Genomic DNA, 20,563 nt, shown 5'->3' with positions numbered 1-20,563 from the left:
ATTATATGATTTTGGTAATACATGCATTGAGAAATAGTAGGGCTGACTTGAGGATGCCAACTAATGCTTTCAAAAACTGTGATATATTATTTTAATACAAGTTTAATTTCTCTAAAATTATTTAAAACCTAGGTAAAACAATTTAAAAAATGGGTTCCTGTGTACTTATTACTACTAGCATGGATTAACTATTTTTTCTACTCTTTCTGCTCCTCCAATTGGTTAAACTATAATTGTTCGTTATTTTCTGTATTCATATGGTCAAAATTGGTAGGTGACACACAATTGTAAATGATGCTGTATTTTGAGAAAGAAAAGATCTGAATGTGTACATTGAAATTGAGGTGAATGAAGGTGGGGAGAACAGGTAGGCTTCTAAGGCAACTACATCTTCAGAGTTCCTCGCATATCATTTGTTGAGCAAAAGGCTAAACACTTCTGTAGAAGGATGCTGGAAAAAAATTTGATTTTGTGTTCCAGATAAAAGTAATACACCCAAGTAACTTTTCATTTACCTACAAGCCACCTGCCTCAGTGAGTCAGCAGAACTCATTTAACACATACTCAAAGAGGATTGGCACCTCCTGTTATTTTAAGGATTTGGTAGAAAACATTGTCAAACTGTTAAAGTTGTGTGTTACTACTAGGTGAATTGTCTCCAGTAGTAGTAGTTTAAACACTAAAAGGGCAAATACCTGTATTGCAGTTCTGCAGACTTTACAGATCTGTGTATAGCTGTTGCTTCTAAACATTGGGAACAATTGACAGGAATGAGGGCTGATACCTCACAGCAAGTATTTAAAAGTTTAAGTCCTGAACTGAAACTTAATCCCATATTGGGATTCCTTAGTACTGACCACGGCAACTGCCATCAATTGCAGTGCTTGATTTTTACACATTTGTGCAAGCAGGAGCCTAAAGATAGCGGAACAGGTGATGAAGATTTTTCACTATTACTACTTCTTTTCCCTGTATTGATTTTTTTAAGGAATCTTTTAAAACTGGAAACAAACAAATAAAACAGTTGAATAAGTAATTGTTACATAAAATAAATGTTAATTTTTAAAAGTTGAGCTTTCTTCTAAAGTAGATAAAATTGCTGAATACAAATCAATAGCACTTTTATAAAGAAAAAAAATTGAGCTTGCTGCTTTGATGCTGGTACAGTATGTGTGCTGTATATGTGAATATTAATTTTTCTTTGATCTCGTAAATAATTTCAAAATAGCTAAATAACTTAATTCATTGATTAACTCAGCATGTTTATATACCACCCTCTTTTCATTTATTTTAGAAGTTTTACCAGGATGGTATTTAAGTTGATATGGAGATATGTTTGGATTTTTTTCCTTATTGTAAGAATAAAGTAATTATTAGGATACTTATTGTTTATATATATTATACAGCTATAGTATATGGCAGCATCTTTGACTATAGCTTTTGATTTTTATTTTTTTTTAGAGGTGCATTTATCCCATTTAGTTAGTTCTACAACATATCAGATGTTTGTGGTGGTGGAGTTTTCTTTGTTGATCACATAGATGTAATTTTGAAATTTTAGGTAAACTCAAAATATATACTTAGCATTTTTCTCTTTTTAATTATTTGAAATTGGTTACTTAAGGATCTTCAAGACGTGTGGACTAATGCATGGCATTTTTATTACCCGTGCAGTGTTGTGCTGGGTGTCTATTGCCTGTATTTTAGCATGTTTTACTATATTGATTTCTTGTTGATATGTGCTCATATGTGCTCTGGATTCTCTCCAGCTTAATTGGAGAAAAGCTGTGGCATGTTTATCACTCCTCAATAAATAATTGCTGCTAAACTCTTTTCAGTTATGTTTTAATTTAAGTTTAGACTAATTTGCTACAATGTATGTTGTTTTTAAAAATTATTTCCAACCTATATTAAAGCCTATTATTCAGTACTAACTATGTGGCCAGTAAGATTTTTGAAAGTATATTTTAAAGTCTGATTTTTTTTTTAGAGCCCCAGGTATTTCTGAAACCTCAAAAACACTACCACTGGAATTTTAATTGATATGCAACAAAGTAGACTTTACTAATTAAAATCAAGATGCTGTGCTTTTGCTACATGGACCTTTACATGGAAAAGTAGGTCTTACACGTTTCCTTTTATTGTTCAGCGTTGCAATTGCATCCTTACAGGGTTGTAGGTTGGTGGCTTACAGTTCAAAAAAAAAAAAAAAAAAAAAAAGGAAAAAAAAAAAAAGAGCGAGAGAGCTGCCACCAGCCCTGAAGACAGACAGTGGGCTTTCGTCCCTCAGACACCCCCAGAATACTAATCAGGAAAGTCAGACCCTGGAGGTCAGGGAGCAAGTCAATCATTCTAGCGATCGTCTCAGTGTGGAGGATCAAATTAGCCTGAAAAATTCAGCTGCTGGGAGGAGAGGGCGAGCAGCTGTCAGGGGCAGCAGCGAGATGCACTAATGAACCAGATGAATAGTGCAAAAGCTTGAAAATAAAAACAGGACAGTTGACATTTTTCATCTGTCAAAGCAGGAGATGCATGAAAATATAGTATTCCTGTTTTAACTCCTTAGGGGACATTCAGAATTTTTTTAACACTCCGCAGCATTCAAACAAAAGTACTTTTTAATGAACACCTAGAGTACGAAAATGAGTATCTCTGCATTTATTTAGAATTTCTGCATGCATACAGACCCTGCAGTTGATTGTTTTTTTCTTTTCTTTTTTGGTCTTTAGCTTGCATTTTTAACATTCTTTTTAAGGTAAGAGATAATGTCATGTAAATCCAAAAATTAACATCATTTTGGTAGCACGGTTACAGAATTTTTGGGAGGAGTGTAGGATGGAACTGTAGCATGGTATCTGTTTTGGGAGCTTTAAAATTATTTATTTTTACTTGAAGTGAACGTGAAAAAGTACTGAAGTATTTGAGAGCATTTTTATCAGCTATAAAGTAAACATAAGAGAATTTTGATGATTTTCTTCATATGATTTTCTTCATATGTTTCCCCCCAGTGATATTGGTGCTTAGACACGAAAGAGTTAAACTGCTCTCTGGAAGAACACAAGACAGATGAGAGCCATTTTCAGCTTGTCCTGTCCCTGCTGAAGCTCACTGAGTAGCACAGCATGGATAAGCGTGTTTCACACACACTCTGTCTGTCTGGGGAATGTACACATTGTCCTTCCAAAATCAAACTTATTAGCACATGTAGAAAAGGGTGACTGACTTTGGGGCAGCACTGAACTCAAAGCAGCGTTCGTGCTGCTGCGGTTCAAAGACTTAGAAGGCTTTGAACAGAATGGAGCGATTTTAAATGAATTTTTAAATTTGTAATCCTGCTAACCATAGCATTTGTTTCCACCTTCAAATGTTAAGTTGTAACATTGTCTGGAAATAAAGTGTAGGTTTACTAATGCTGGTTTTAAGCTAATCATTTATACAAGTACTCTCCAACAGATATTCTTAATTTTTTATTAAACTGCGAATTATAGTCATGGGTGGCAGTTCTGCACTTCCGATAATTTTTTGGGAAAAGTATTTTTGAATAACAGACTGAACCACAGTGTTCTTGGTTTTGGGGTTTTTTGGAAGTGTAGACATAGTGTTTAGTTTTCTTGCTGTAAAAAAGCCACCCCTGTGTCGAAGTCTAGTGGAAGTCTAATGGAAGATTACAAAATCTGCTGCTGTTATCCAGGATTTTCAACATACGGTATTGCTTTAGATCAGATAATATTTTCGGATAAATCACATGTTTTCTTCCAAAAGGTCTTCAGAGGAAAACTCCGTGATAGGTGTTGGCATTCTTTTCGTCCCCCTCATTATCTGAGGACCTTCCACGCTCATAGCAGTATCAGAAACTACTCAATTTTTCCTCATGCTGTATTAATGAAACTGGAATGGTGTACAGTTCAAATATTGCGATATGAGGATTGGGACAGGTGCGACTGTATGACATAGACTAAGTGGACACACTGGTTACAGTAATGGTTTTGGAACTTCTGTTTATAGCACTGTGACACTTTAGGCAGGGAGTTGAAAGTTGTTGAAAATCACTTTTGACTTGTTAGTGTTACAGATTCTGCGACAAAATCAGGTTTTCTTAAAAACACAAAAGAGAACTGTACGTTTTCTTTACACAGATGGCTGCGCTGCAGAGTCCCTTTTATGGTGATAAAATGAACTTGTACTCCCTGTGCAAGAAGATAGAACAGTGTGACTACCCCCCCCTCCCTTCAGATCACTATTCAGAGGAAGTAAGTAACTTTGCTTTGCATTGGCAAGATCCTCAGGTCATGTACGCTGGCACGCTTCCATGGGAGTCAATGAACTTGTGTGATTTTACGTTATTTGCAGATTATGCCCTTAAGTGTTTGCTTGTTGAACTTGCTCAAATGTTCTTGTTGAAAGAAGTCTCTGATGGGATCTTAAATCTGGGGGGATTGATGGTGGAAACCTCATCCTGCTAACTTCTGATGGCATTGAGCTTCCTCGGAAGTATGACGAAATTCTTTCCCAGAGTGCACGATATGTTCTACATGCCAGAATGGGACTGAGTCTCACATCTGTAGTACGCTTTTCTAAAAGCACAACTATACAAGTTTATGTTGCACACTAAATTAGTGCGCTAGCCTCGTATCTCTAGGGGCTTGCGTTAAAACAGATACAATGTAACTCACCAGTAAAAATGAATTGCTTAGTTCCTATTTGTCTGCATTATACAACTCCGGTGTTCTGTTTGATACAGTTGAACAACAGTTCTTTTCCAAGAAAGAGTGGCTCTTGACAACACCAGCAGAAAATTTCAGAAAAATACAGGCAGATGTAACATAATTGAATTTGAACAATATACTTCTATCGCAGCGGTGTTTGTTTTAAGCTGATAGCTAACAGTCCTTTGCTGTCATTAATGCATTTAAGGGGATGTAGTTGCTTTTTCTAAGCTTCAAAATGAAAAGAAACCAAATCAAATAAGTATTTTTCTTGGTATGAGTAACAGAGTGAAAAAATATAAATGCTTGCTTTTTAATGTTCTGAGATGCCAGTTTTGAAATATTTTCCCACTTTGGAAAGAACAGGGCAGACTGATCGAAGCTGTAAACCAAAGAACACATATTAGTAACCAATTTTAATTGAATTCAGCCTACATAAATTAAAGATTACTTTGAAAATGCAAATAAACACAAGCAGTAAAATACTTTTTAAAAAAAAAAATTGTGCAATTTCATTTATAGGTAAGGTTTGTAATTCTGAACCTTCTGAATTTTTTTGCATTCAAAGACAGGCGTTAGACTATTAATAAAAGATTACTGCCCAGTGTTTTGTTTTGTATTTATAGTTACAGTTTTTCCCCTTTTGTGAAACGAACTGGACTTAAAAAGATAATCCAGTGATGTTACAAAGGATGAAATAACGATCTATTGTGTAACTTGTATAGTGTACCTCTGTGGGTTTTCCAATTAGTCATTTTACCTTGGCTGTTTTTAATTATTATTTATTGTAGACTATAAATACGGCAGTTCATATAACCAACTTCAGAACTGGAGGCCTAGAAATACAGTAGGGTGTGAACAATAATGCAAAATGATAGCAAGAATGTCAGGGGCCGTTCTTTGTTGTGTCATTCATGCTGTCTTCCTTTTTCCATGAAGCACATGAATATTTCACATATCTGCATCCTCATCCTCTATTCTTCTTGACTAATTTTCAGACTGTCTGAATTTGCATTTCACATGGTAGCTGATTAGGAGATGCCGAGTGCAGCAGCGAAGCCTCAGCAGGCGGTTTCCATGGTGACCTTCAGCAGGATTTTAATGATGATACCACTAGTGATTCGTTGAAGTTGGCCTGCCTGCAGGGCTACTCCGCTGCAGCTAAGTGTGAAGTTGGATATGCGGATTCCCAGCCAAGGGGCAAATATCAAAGTCTGGCCCAGATAGAAGGTCTTAGAGTTTGGATGGGGAAAGACATTCCACCTTTTGCTTTACAGCTGTATAGTTCCTACTGTTGAAAACAGATGCAAAGCACAACATGTTGTGTTTTCTTTATTTCAAAGCAGACATGTATTTCTGCACCTTGGATAAACCGGTTATTTGCAAAACACACGTAAGTTATTTTGAAACATAATGAGAAGTCAGAGCTATGGTAGGGATGAAAATAGTTACTTAAAAGAAGTAATCAGCTATGGAGACTGTAATGGGAACGTTTTTTATGTTCTGGTATGAAGACTTGTGTCTTCAGTAAGGTACATGGAAAAATAGATATGTTAGTTATTGTGGCAAAATAAACCTTTTTTACTTGTATGAAAAAAATGGTGCTGGTGTGAACTGTATATAAAAAACCAGAAACAAGCAAGTGTTATCTGTCGTATTAGGATACTGTCCTAAATGTTTCACCTGTACTGGAAATTTAGATATCAAACCTTCAGCCAGGTTGGAAGCACACTCAGTGAGCAGTAAAGATCAGGGATCACTGAACAGTAAAACCCACTTCATATTTTATAACAAAGAATTTTCTGAAAGAAAAATTTCACTGAGCGTTGATCTCTGTATCCTCCGATATGGGAGTGCAAATACCTTCGTTACAAAATACAAGACAAATGCTTTTTAGAGAAGCTTTTTGTAAGTGAATAGAATGAGTTTTAAAATGTGACACACTTCTAAATTTTGAACTCTTTTTTAAGACCAACCTGTTAGTAATGTATTGCATCTGTGTCATCGGAGAATAGTGTGACAGAAGGGTGTACCTTAAGATAGGTGGACAGATGGATAATTTTTAAAAAAACCCTTTGAACAGAAATCCTGATAGTCTCAGATGCATTTTCACAAACTATTGCTTCCACAGTAGTCACAAACCAAGTTTTTCAAATGTTTAACAACTTTGGATATCTCAGTTTTTGAATATTCCTTAAGAAGATCCGGTATTCAGGGTGAGTACTCAGCATTTACTGAAAGCTGTTGTGCTTTAGGGAATTTCAAAGCTGGGGCTTCCTTGCTACCCTCAATCAATACTCTTAAAATCTTGTCAGCCATTATTAGTGTGACGTTGCTTTCGTGATAGGTGAAGTTTCTAAGTTTTCCCTTTGATTGGAGTGCACGTCTTCTAAAGTCTATAGCCAGCCTCCTACCCAGATGTGAAGGCTGAATGAGCCAGCAAGTCCACAATGGCAGTGTTATTTCCCAGCCAAAGGTCTTGGGAATAACACTGAGAAAGGACTTCAACATCTCCTATTCAGAGTAAGAACAGTTTTGTGGGTTTTTTCTCATGCAAAATTTCCTACATGACAATTTCAGTTTCAACCAGCTAGCAATGCAAAGTACTTGCCTGTCATATTTCTGTCTTTCCTCCCTCTTCCTGACTTGAGTGATATTTATTTCATAGCTGAAAAACCTGCTAAAGTTAAAGAAGGTGTGTCCCACTGCTCCGATGTCAGGCTAAGCTCCAGGCTAAAGACAGTCATTGCGCTAAGTGCACAGAGGAGGTTAAGAACAATAAGCAGCCAAAGAAGTTTGCAGCTTGGGGATGCAACAGGAGGTCCCTCCAGCTCAGTCGTAAGTCTCCTCTGCCTGTTGGCCAGTCTGTGCCAGATAGTAAAAAATTACTCTTGTCTTTAATGATAGTCTGACTTTTAGAATCCCAGTCCCTCTTCCCATGGTGCTGTGGGGCTCTTCTGCTACCTTGGAAACTTTAGTAAAACTAGAAGGGTTGACAAATGGATTTCAGGTTTATTGAAATGGATATTCCTGTAGGAGCTGAAGGAACAGTGCTATAACCGAGTATTAGCATCCAGCATGGTCCCAGTTTTAGTCCTGAAAACAGTTACGCAGGAAGACAGTCCTTCATCCTGTGTAACCGTTCACCTTCTCCCAAAGGTTTGCTGTTCCATAACAAGGCTCAGAATTACTCAAGGATTTTGAAATTATTCAGGAATCTGTGCTGTCATTGTGCAGCATCCCAGGCATAGTCAGCTCAGTGTTCCTGCCTTACAACTGAGATTCTGGACTGGGGAGGGGGAAGGAGATTTTTGCAGTAATAGTGGTGACCAACATTTAAATGTGAAGGCTCATAGCTGAAAGAGGTCCATTTGGTTTATTTTATTAAAAACAGTAGAAGATTTGTCACTAGCTGAGCTCACCATTTGCACTACGTTGGGAACAGAATTTGAGTAAGCTGATTCATGACTGTCTCTTACTGTGAACGTATTCTTGTAGATCCTTTCTTGCATCCTAATAGTAGCTACATGTGTTTCGGTTTGAGTAAATAATAAGAAGCTGGAAAAATCCACCAGTCAAGGCCCTATGTGGGCGAATGGTTTTTGCAAGTATACTTACAGGGATTAATAGGACTTCAAGCCTTACATGTACTTTTGAGTAATGATGCCATTTTGCTACACCGTCTTTCTAAACAATGAATCTTCTTGGCCGTTTTATTGAAGCTTGGACTTACAATGTACTGTAACAAGTAGCAAAGTAACTCTGAAGAAAGGCTTCCTGTTTAATGGCTTAACAAACAGTTTGAGTCTGAAATTGATTTTTAGATGATAAAGTTCGGTTTAGAAAACAAAATTAGTTACCACAGGCCAGGATTGAAAAGACATGAAGTAGTCTGCTGGAGGTAAACAAATCTGCTCATGCTTTTCAAAGGTAAACTTTGAAAATCGACTTCTGCTGTTCTACCTACAGTAAAGTTATTGATATAGAGCTGGTAAAAACAGGAAAAAGAATACTTCGTTTCCCCTCTGATGATAGTTTCATAGGTTTCAATCCCTCAAGGTCTTCACTAAGACTTTATTTACTGTATGCACTTCTATCGAACAGATGGAAGTCTTCACAGAGAAAGATAAATGTATATGTACAAGGTTCCATGTTGTATTCTGCAGATAAATTGCCCTTGTATTTTCTTTACAAAATGTTATTTATTTGAGTCTTAATTTCAAGCTTGAGGTTTTTGGATGTTCTTCAGTCTTGTCTGTTTTTCGTGCGGGCTGTTTGAGGTGTTGCATAGCAAGCTGCTCATCTCTGCTCGTACACTGTGCCTGTCGCTTATGCTGTGTCCCACCCTGTTTCTTCTACAGGACATTGTTTTGCTTTGCACATTTGTGTTACGTGTTGGCAATTGTTACTACTTACAGTACTTCATGATTTCCAGCGTTCTATTCTCCAAATGTTTGGGGGTTATTACAGGCTAATAGTTTTTCCTATCAGTAGTATAGTACTTTATTTATTGGCTGCCAAAATTACCACGATGGCTTTTCTAACTCCATTACTCAAAATACACTTAGCATATCTAAATTTCAAATAACAAGTCTGTTACAGATTATTTTGATTTAATGTTTCTTTTCAGTCCAGCAATTAGACCACTATCTTCAGAATTAATGATCCCATTTTTAAATATTAAGCCCTTCTTCCTAAAGAAGGGGAATGTCTAGTGATATAGTTTTTGTACAGGTTTTTCATTTTTAATAATACATTGTCTGTAGTTTACAATGTTTCTGCAAGGGCTAAAGAGCAAAGTTTTAAACAGTGGTATGCAACATTTCTTACTTAACTTCTGGGCTCCCTGTTACTGTGCAGTTAAATTAATTTATTAAAAAGTGAAGAGTATAATTATAATTTGAAATGCTGCTTGGTCTTTTTATAAAAAGCAGGAAGGCAACCCTCTGATGGCAGGTTTGAATATGCAGTCTATGTTCCTTTTGAATAAGCATGGTGATGAGGTCACTCGGTGTTAGTTGCAATAATTACAGCTTTTTTCAATAATCATACCTAATAATACCTGGAGGAAGAATGAACCAAATTTGACATATTGCCATCGAAGGGTGGATTGCAAGGTGTTTGTTTTTGTTTGTTTGGTGGATTTCCCCCTCCCTTCCCAATGCTATAAGGAGATCCAAGAGGATTTTGCGAAGCTATTAAAAAGCACAAAAGAAGAGCTTCAGAGTTAGTGAGGTTGCTTTTGCAGAGGATGGCAAACATTTTAGTAAGTAGTCATGAAGCAGGTGACTTCAATGTTGAAAAATGCTTAGGAGATGCACACAATTTAAAACAGATGCCCCATCAGAAGGTTATCCAGATGATATATCAATTTCTAATGTCATAACTTCTTAGGCATATCAAGGGAGGAAGAAAAACCTGCAACTGTTCTGCCAGTTTGTGAAGGCGATGAGAACATCAGAGTGATGTGGAAGCTATATGGGGTTGCTTCTGCTGAATATCTGCACTGTGGAAGGCCCAATAAATGGTGGTGTTTGTGAAAACGTGGGGTTTTCTAGTCATAGTGATTTGTTTAGTCCCAGATAGAGGCTTCTGTGAACATAATTTATTAATTATGTGCTTCTTTCCATAAAGAAAAAGAAACTCAATAATATAATCCTAAGAATAGCTGCTGGGATGTAGACCAAAGGTTATTTCTTCTAGTATCGTGTCTCCAGCAGTGGGCGAGTGGAGTAACAGGGCCAGCATAATGTGATACTTTCCCAGGTTCCAGTGGCAAGTTCAGAGGTTTCCTCAAAGGTGGACTCTTCACCTTAAATAGCCCTCGGTGGGTTTATTGTTCAGTTGCTCTCTGAACGCATGTGTGTTGATTGGTAGCTTCTAGCACCAGGAGGTTCTGCAGGTTAACTCTGTGTTGTAAGTAGAATCATTAACTCTGTGTTGTAAGTAGAATCATTAACTCTGTGTTGTAAGTAGAATCATTAACTCTGTGTTGTAAGTAGAATCATTAACTCTGTGTTGTAAGTAGAATCATTAACTCTGTGTTGTAAGTAGAATCATTAACTCTGTGTTGTTGGAACCTGTCACAGGGCAATGCCATTTGTTGCTGGCTGACTGTCCTGCCAGGAGTAGGGGGGCAAGCAGGTCCCCATTTACCTTCTCACCGTGCTGCCTTCAGCCTCTGGAGTTCGTAGGCACAGCCCTCCAGAGGCAAAGGATTCGATTGTAAATGATATGTAATGGGACTAAATGCATGTCTCAAGTTACATTTTAAAAGGATTGGAACTTAAATCTGCTCAACAGTTTTTCGGGACAACAGTACAAAACGTAAAAATCATGGAAGCATGTTGCATACGTGCTTGCATAAAGCTGTGCAGTGTGTGTTGAGTGGGGGGGCTGAGGGGGTGTTTGTGCAGAATCACTATTTGGCTATTTTTTAAATTTTTTTGCCAGTCGTATTAATTTGAGTTTGTTAATGCACAAATACTACTTTTGTAAGAAGGCAAACGATCCTGTCATGTTATTTTCCTTTCCTAGCTGCGACAATTAGTTAATATGTGCATCAACCCGGATCCAGAGAAGCGACCAGACATAACCTATGTCTATGATGTAGCGAAACGTATGCATGCACACACTGCGAGCAGCTAAACAGACATCAGATCATGAAGAAAAGAGCAGAAATAACCAAGTATTTTAAATAAATCATCCCACCTCTTTGTTTGTGTTACACAAATGTAATTATTTGATGCTTACTGTTGTGCTTTGAATTGTAAACCATTTTATATACATGCTTTGTTTTCTGTTTATTTTTTGTATTTTTTACTAACTTGTAGTTCTACAACAGGTTTGAATATGTAAAGTGTAACTTTAAAAGAGAGCAAGAGCTATCGTGTTCCATGTTAAGTGGGTTCAAGTATGTTTTCTTTAATAACAAATTTTTGTTTAGTTGGGCCTCAGTTCTAAAACACAGTTGCACTTTTGCACATGATACAGATACCAGGCTTATTATCCAGAAGCAAAATGTCTGAATCTCTCAACTTTTTAGTAATTTATAGAAAGTATGAATTAGCACAGTTAACTTTATTTTAATCTTTGTTCTAAGAGGAACATAATTATTATAGATGGTGGTTGTGTTTTATATTGAACGCGTGTTGAAGATGTTTGCAGCTCTCTGCATAAGAGTAGGCAGGTGGTAGGATTAATTCTCTGCTTGCCAAATGTGACGGGAAAATAGTTTCAGGAAAAATGGTCATGCTGAAATTTTTGTAACATGGCTTTTTATTATTCTGCCATAATGCACGTAAAACATTTGTTGGAGGTTTTCTGGGAAAATTTAAGGTGTTGATTTTGCAATCTGATAGCTTTCAATAGGCTTGTGTAGCACTGCCCTGGGGCAGTAGGAATCTGCATAGTTAAGTCTTCAAAACATGCAGATGATTCTTGTTGCAGATCGGGTTCTTTTGAGGCTAATGTTTATGAGAAGGTCTGATTAAAAGATGGGATCTTTTAAGTTACAGCTTCCCAACTGTTTATGTATATATCACTGTTTATAGATTTTTGTGTTTAAAATTTGAATCACCTTACAGTATATTTAAAAGTTAATATTTTTTTTTAAAATACAAAAACCTTTTGGAAAAGATATAGTGTGGTATTACACAAAATGTATTCTTCTTTAATACCTGGTTTTGTATACTGTATCCTGAGAATTAGTTTTATATTTAGCAAAAGTAAATTTTAGTTTTTATGTTTAAGAGAAAGTTGCCACTCCTTCATTTGGGAAATAAATATGTATGTAAAATGTCTTACAAATACTTATTAGTTGAAAAGGAAATCCAGAATACTTTTGTTAGACCTTAGTACCTTTTTGGATATGCTTAATAGTATTGTTATTGTTAAGGAAGGAAGGTGTCTTGTTTTTAAATGTGGTAAAAATGGAGAGTGGCCTGAAGCTTCTTGAGTTTCAGGACTGAACTTTTTATATAGAACTGTCAAAATTATTACCAGTGATATTGCTAAGAAGCTGTTACGGTCAGTTAAATCTTTTCCCTTATGTGGGCAAAAAGAAGTTAGTTCAAATAAAAGCAGCGGTAAGTACGTACACATATAGGTTCTAAATGCAGCCAGTTCCCTGCACGCTCAGATCCTTTTTTTTGTTTGTTTCTCTGTGCAGCTTTATTTTTTGATTTGATATAATGCTTAAAGAATAAAAATCCAGTTGTGGGGTTTGTGGGTGAAATGTTCAAGCTAGGTCAGGGGGGGTTCTGTTTTTGGTGTGTGGGGTTTTCCGTTTTTTTTTTTGTTTTGTTTTTGTTTTTTTTTTTTAATTTTTAAATCTACAAATACTTAGGTTTGGCAAAATACAGGAGTTTTTAAATAGTATGTGGCAGATCATCAACTTGTCTTAATACACATATTTTTTTAATTTTTGTTTCCAGATTTTATAGGATGAATCCTTAGTTTTTCTCCTGGCTTCTGTGTATCTTGTAGGGCTTCAGCGGAGCGATTTTAGGGAGGAGGTATTTGAGAAACCTTGGTTTGTGTTTAACAACTTCTAGATCTCATGTGTTACCTGATTATTGAATTTTAAAAATGATGGTTGTGTTCCGTAACAGTAGTTCATATGTCGTAGGATGAAGTGGTTTGTATTGGAACAGGCAGCATACTACTTTTGGACTGCCAGGATTAGCTCTTAATATGCACAAATACTCAAGCCATTTTTAGCTATTTTTTTTTTCTGAAATGTGCTAGAACATGTAAAAATAACTGAAAAAATACCCTCAGCCCAGTCTAGCTATTTGTATATAATAATCTGCATAAAGTATTCAATTTTTCTTGAAAGAAACCAATAATAATTTCCTCTCTGCCCTGCCTTCGGAAGGATACATTGAGTAAAGAAATCATGAATTAAAAGTTAGCAAATGTGCATACTTAAGCATACAAATTTTTTTATTGCTGTATTTTTATAGTATTTATGATTAAATCTTGTGCTGAGGAAAAGAAAAAGTTGTTCCTGTTTTAAAATGAATAGTACAGATTACTCTGGTACCAAACTTTATAATTAAGAATTAACCTCATATAGGTTAATAGAACTGCTTACTTAACTGGGAACGGTAGCATCTATCCCCTAAGTAAAGCACCTAGTAACATATGAAAATGTTAAGTCTTTTATAACACTCCCATTTGTGCTATACGTTTACAAAATATTTTCTTTTATAAAACACCTTTCTAATTTTTTGTATGTTGTTGATCGTGACGTTTGGCGCTATTTATTTTAAGCTATGGCATTATGTGTTTATTTTCTTTAAAGGAAGCGTGTTACTTTTCTAGCCAAAATGTCTGACTAGCTCCTCCTTTTATTTCAGTAATGCTTACGGGATTAACTTGCTTCGAGTGAACTATGTGCTTTGAATGACACTGCATAAAATCTTTGTCTTGTCTTGAAAGCTCCCCTGCTGTGCAGTAGTCTAATAGAAATAAAACATACAGATATGAAATATAATATAAAAAAGTGGTTTTATGATATTTCTTCAAACTTCTATTATTACAGATATATATATATGTTACAGTAGATACTACCTATCTTGTGGACAGTGTACTGCTTCCAGTAGTTGATTATAGGTGAGTTTTCTTGACTGTAACAAAAGATGGTATATAAAAAACACCTTTTGTTGTATTTGTCAATTTTTTTTCTAAAAATCCTAGATCTGATATATTCACAATTAACCCAAAAGAGTGTTTTTATACCAAAGTTAAAAACAAATCTGAAATTATTTTCAAACCATATGAAAATATCTGAAAGGCATAAAAAGAATGAAGAGCTCCCATGATGCCCCAGTCCTGTGAGCTGTTGTTTGTAGGTAGGCTGAATTTTGTGTAACTTCAGTAATGTTGAGTGAACCTCATATACACACATGAATAAATAGTAATTAGTAGGGTATATAGAAATGATGTGCTCAGCTCACTTTTTATACCTCTCCTGTACGTCACTGGTTTGGTAGCAGGGAATGATGTGGGGTTTCCCCCCCTTCTTCTGTTGCACTCTAACGATCCAGCTACCGACCGTATGAGCAGGCAACAGAAGTATGTTGTCTTCTTGTAATAAGCAGAAAGTTTAAAAATGTGCCAATATACTGAAAGATGAAATACAGCATTAGAAGTGTCTGAGAAGGCTGGTGTTTTATTCATGCTTAAGAAAGCCACAGAGTGAAATTCTTGACGGAAGCTTGGAAATGGAGGACTTCTTATGCCAGTGGTTCTCAGATAGCTCCGAATGGGACCTAAAGTCTCAGCGCTGTTTGTTTTCAACAATCTGTCCACTTAATCTCTGTCTGCGCTGTTACAGAGTGAGATGAGAATCTTAATGGCTGGGCTGGAATGCTGGTGGTGATTGCTGTGTCACGTATTTGAGCTTCTAGGAACAGGAAGCTGATGGGAGGGAGAGTCAAAGGAGGCCTTCAGGTCTTGCTTTGTGGAGAGTTAATTTAATCTGAAAGTAAAGTTGCTGGATAGCAGAGTTCAGATAACTGCTTTTTCATTATTTTTAGTACTTCTTTAACAGTCAGAAGTTTTTCCAGCCCTGCCATATCCCCACATCATCTAGCCGGTGGCAGTGCTGGTCTTCCGAATGGCTGATCGCTGCTGTGATCTGGGTGAATACCTAAACCTTGCTGGCAGGGTCATCCCAGGGGGGGATACCAGCACTGGGCATGCCTAGGGGGGTGTTACTTAAGTTTCTGAACATGACTCAAATACAGATTTTTAAGGTTCTTTTTCAAAGTTTATCCCCTTCCCTAAACCTTGTTCTTCAGTTGATATTTTAAAAGATTGCTTCCCTTTCATATTCACTTGTGAAGTTCTAAGATTCCTGTCTTCCACTGGTTTTGCTTCATCTGTCCTGTTGTCTGCGCTACCCTCTTCCTGATTTGAAGTCCTCTGTGTCTAGTTTGCTTCTTTCTTTGTGCCTTTGCTAAACTCAAGCCATTTTTCTTCTCAAATTTTATCCACTCACTGTGGGCAAGCCCTATATTTTCCCCTGATAACTACTTAACTCCATTGTTCTTCATTCTGTTTTTCCAGCCCAACGCTTTTGATTTCTAGTTTTAGACAGATTTTCTCACTGCCTCAATCATTCCCATGACCTTGTCTTTACTAAATACTGTTCACTTTATTATGTCTCATTTCTAAATTCCCTTTCTCTGATCACTACCTGCTCTCTTCCAGCTTATCTGTCTTTCTCTCTCCTCTACCCTGTCACTCACTCCTTTTGGGATCCCAAGTCTATTAACCTTTCTGACTCCTCTTCTCAGCCGCCTCCTTCCTTCGTTGGCCTCACTTCCTTTGACTCACTGGTCTTTATTTTCATCGCTTTCTGCTCCTCCATACATGGTTTCTTTGGTTGCTTCTCACATTGCTGTGTCTCCATTCCTATCCCTGGACGTTTTTTCTTGTAACTTCTTAATTTTCTTTCCTGCCTTTCTGAATATCTCTGAAGGGTATGACAGCACAACACAACTTCGGACTCAGCATTGCCTTACCTGTTTTAATTCTCTTTCCAAATGGACTTTTTAACCACTTTATCCCACCTTTTTTTTTTTTTTCTTGTTGAGCTTGTTTGCATGATTGCTGTTCATTTTAAGTTTCTCATTCATTCTTGATGCAAAATGTATCTTCAAAACCAATGTTGATTTTTACATGATGAGATCCTTTTCAAAATTGTCCTTTCTCAGAATCTGTTTCTGAACTGGGCTTTTCTGCCTCTTTGCTATACAAGTTTTCCCCTTTTATTTCTGTATCTTTTATGCCTGTCATTCCTTTCGTTCAATGACAACTTTCTCTTTAAATCCTCATCTTGTTTCCATCACTAGCAACCAAGTTTTTCTTTCCGAGGTCTTGAAGGGATAAGCGCTCATCATCCTAACTGGTTCTTTTTTTTTAATATTCTTGCCCTTTATTCTCCATTTGTCATTTCCTATTGGTGTGTACCTGAATATCCTCACTCCAGTTTGTTTTCAAGTTTCTGACTTTACATTTTATTTTGAATGCTCCCCAAATCCAGTGCTTCCTTCTTCTCCCGTAGTTCTATCTCCAGATGGTTCCTTGAGTATCTAGCCACAATCTCAGACCTGTTGAGATTCAAAGATCCAGTTTTTATTCCAGAGTCCCTCCAGACTATTTTCCAGCATCCCTGACAATTTTACTTGCCTGTTTTCCAGGGCCACAACCTTTCTATCTCTTGACACTTCTCCCATGCCTGCGTATCAAATATCTCAAATATTATTAGTATCAGATTCCAGGCCTCTTCATTACCTGTTCTTTCTTGTCTCTTATCCTTACTGTTTTAACCTCTGTGTCGTTTTGATAACTTTTCTCCTTTCAAAGGATCAAAATTGACAAGACTGAACTGTTGGGCTTTAGCTGCTTTGTGCACTGCAGAAGGAACTCCATGAAATCATTTGTTTTGTGTTTCTAAAGAGACGAGTCCCACAGATTTCGTCTTATTTCAGGACTGTAGAGCTGGCGCAGATTCTATTCCTCGAAGTATTTTGAAAGTCCTTGAATTTTGGCCTTGATTTAATCTTCCGCTGCTTCAGATACAAGTTTTTGCCCTTCATTTCTTGGTCTTTACTGTGTGTAACTCTGTCTTGTTTCTGCACATAAAGCTAACGGTCCTGTTCTTGGTATAGCAACTTGAATTCAGTGCATTTACTATTGCTTAAAATAATGTGCTTAAGAGCTTCACTGGCTGGATCCAGAGCGTTAGGCACAATGCTCCTCTTTGTTCCTGTCCCACACTTACACTGGCTTCTCTTGCTGCCTCTCTGTCTGCCCCGACTGAAGATGCGCCATGTTACGCTGCAGGGTGGTGTTGATGCAGTTGAGGCACCTGCAAACAAGGTAACTGGTATACTTGCAGCACTACTGCAAGTTCTTTTCAAGAGCAAAACGCTTATTTGTCCTGTGCATCTAGAACTGAGCTCTGTGCTGTACTGCTGCTCTGTCCATGCTACCCTAATTTCAAGCCAGACCAGCTCTGCCTGCGTGGTAGACCGCAAGTTTTCTGCGTAGGTCTGACTTCACAGTTGTAGCAGCCTTTCAGCTTTGGACGACTGCATGTTTGTAGGGATTCACTGTTGATCAAATTGTCTGAACTTTGACTGCTCATAATTATCCTCATATATATGTTGAGAAGCAAAAGTCTCCATAGAACTAAGAAGTTTGGGGAGTGTAGGGTATAGAGCTGAATGTCAGATTGTTTGGGGTGTGTGGGCATACACACATTTAATCACTGTTTATTTTCACCAGAATAATACTTTTCTTTTAGAGGATCAGGTGCTTGTTGGCACTAAACGAATACTTTCAGTATTTTTCAGTTTCTGTGTTTATCCTTTGTTGCCAGTTTGTATCATGTCATACCATTAATTAACTTTTCTTCTATGACTGCCTTAATGATTGGTGGAGGCCTTACACCTTTTGTCTAATTGAAATGTTCTGTTCATATGGAAACAAAAAATAAATTAAGAAATTAGATGCATTGAGTCCTTCCTGATGATTGCATTTGCTTTGTGTTTAAATCCTAGCGATGGAGAGAGGTCTTGCAGTGGACAGAAACAGAGATGTTTTGGGGTTCCCTGCTCCCTCTCCACCTTCTGGCTCCTTGTTCCCTGGCTTCCCTGGGGAACGTGTTGGCAGCGCAGCACTGCCAGGGTGCTGAGGGCTAACAGAAACTTAAAATAAGAAAAGTAAAATGTTGATGTTATCCTGCTTACGTTCCTTTGGTGTCCTGTCTCAGTGTGACTAGGAAATCTCCCATTTCAAAAAGACTAGGGAGGCCCTTGGCATTGTTGTACAGTCATTTATTGTTCTTTACATGCTTGGCATTAAAAATCCGTTTGCTGTTACAAAGAGAATTTTAAATCATGCAAAGGGTCTTACTTTGCCCATTGGTACTCTTCTGTACGCTTTATTTGTTAGCTGTTTCTTTGATTTCAGTCATGCTGGACTGCTGTAGAGGTGATCATTAAATATGAGTATTGGATTTTCTGGTAAGGTTTTGTTGGGAGAGGGGAAGAAGGGAAGCATTCATTGATTTGTTTGAATTTGGTTGCTGATGGTGCTTCAATCAAATTGTGGAATCATTCAGGTTGGAAAGGACCTTGAGAGAGGTCTGCAGTCCAACTCCTGCTGAGAGCAGAGTCGGGGCTGAATTCAGGCCAGAGCTCAGGGCTTCAGACAGCCGCATCCCGAAAGCCCCTGGGGACAGTGGCTGGGCAGCTTCCCTGGGCAGCCTGCGTCAGCGCTTGGCTTCGCTGAGAGCCTGGCTTTCCTGGTGTTCAGTCAGAAGCTCCTCAAATGAGGGCTGTTTGTTCTCCTGCCACTTCTCAAATGTTACTACTATTGCACAAAAGGTAAGTCAGACATTGAAACAAGCAGAGAACTTAATGTTTTATTTTCTGAAATGTGCAAAACAAAAAGTTCATGTAATACTTTTGCATCCTGTATGACATGTACATGATGATCATTTACTACTTCAGTGTAAAATAAAATTTTTGGCAGTAAACCTTGAATTAAAAGTTCTGTGATGTTTATGGCTGGATGTTCTCAGTTGTTACCTTTTAAATCTAAGAGATGTCTCCTGGCAGAGCACAGCTCCGCCTCCGTGGTGAAGCCGGGACTGGGATCCTGAACACGACTTCAGCTTCTGCCCTCTGGAGCCTGCGGTGAGGGAGGTAGCTCACCACTGGGGTGGGATGGGAAGGAAGAGAATGTGCATCATGATAGCTGGTGGGTGTGGGAACTCCTACTGCCGTGTGCTGGTGGAAACTTGCCTGGAGAGATTTATCAACACCGGGATTTGAGGTTGCAAATGATGTAGGGAAGGGTGGTAGCAATTTTCAGAGCAGTGGTTGGTTTTGGTTAATTTTCCCGTGTGTCAAATGAGAACTCAAAGTCTGCAACTTCTGATCACAGATTTCTTGGAAGTGAATAGAGGATATGGCAAATGGGTTTGGTTCCAAATTCAACGGAAATTCTGTCTTCTGAAGCAGTTTCCTTAAACGAAGAATAATTTCTTGATCTTATAAAAGTCATTTCAGTTACCTGTCTGGCAGGGTGGTGGTGGCTCTGTATCGTTGTTGTACTGGAGCTTTTACGAGGCATGTGTTTCCCTAGACCCGCTCCCGGGGTATGGCAGCTGCCTGGCAGCTGGGCTCCTCCGCCTCGTTCCACACCAGCGCGGCACGGGGCGGCGGAGGGGGCGGCGGAGGGGGCGGCGGAGGGGGCGGCGGAGGGGACGGCGGAGGGGACGCAGGGACTGAGCTGCCTTGTGTAGCGTTCGCGTCCACGCAGGTACTGGCGCGGGGTGCAGCTGCACGTGCTGCGCCGTCCTCTCGCTTCCCAGCGCCAGTCGTGTAGGTCAGACCCTCTGATACCGGGGAGCAGGGGAGTGTAGAGGTGCTGTGTAAACACACATCGCCGATGCATGCCACGTTCGATGCGGTACAATTTCTTCTGATTTTCATTCACTCATAGTGACTTAATGTAATCCAAAAGTGTGTGTGTGGGGGGGGTTGGTGTGGTTTTTTGTTTGTTTTGTGGTTGTTGGTTTTGTTTTTTTTTTAAAAGTGTTGCAAATGATTCAGAACTTTCACTCTTGGGAAAGAATATCTTATAAGGTAATTTAATTTTGCAGCATTCAATATGCATTCTTAGCAGTAATGATCTTTTTTGCTTGTTCTAGAAGAAATAATTATTGTAGAGTATGATACCTCCATCCTGTGATCTGTTAAAGACTAAAATTCTTCCTGCTATACTTTTCCTCACTGGATAGGAGGAATTAAAAGCTTCTTTTCAGAAGTGTG

At 38.0% G+C, this 20,563-nt stretch overlaps 1 protein-coding gene across 8 annotated transcripts in view; it reads left to right on the top strand.

Moving 5' to 3' along the window:
• Positions 1-18,233, top strand: part of NEK7 (NIMA related kinase 7) — a 75,557-nt gene extending 57,324 nt beyond the window's left edge. For 3 of the 8 annotated variants that reach the window (XM_040610103.1, XM_040610105.1, XM_040610106.1), the window contains exons 9-10: positions 4,137-4,250; positions 11,244-18,233. In XM_040610103.1, the coding sequence (XP_040466037.1) occupies positions 4,137-4,250; positions 11,244-11,354 (225 nt within the window). In that variant the 3' untranslated portion in view covers positions 11,355-18,233. Of the gene's footprint in view, positions 1-2,729; positions 2,756-4,136; positions 4,251-5,704; positions 7,545-11,243 lie in introns of all 8 variants that reach the window. The other 5 variants (XR_005830086.1, XR_005830082.1, XR_005830083.1 and 2 more) reach the window with 5 other exon arrangements.
• The last annotated feature ends 2,330 nt before the right edge of the window (positions 18,234-20,563 follow it).

This window comes from Falco naumanni, chromosome 11, assembly GCF_017639655.2.
Source record: "Falco naumanni isolate bFalNau1 chromosome 11, bFalNau1.pat, whole genome shotgun sequence".
Taxonomy (NCBI): domain Eukaryota; kingdom Metazoa; phylum Chordata; class Aves; order Falconiformes; family Falconidae; genus Falco; species Falco naumanni.
The sequence above is the reverse complement of the archived record's forward strand: the minus strand, read 5'-3'. Positions and strand labels throughout refer to the sequence as shown.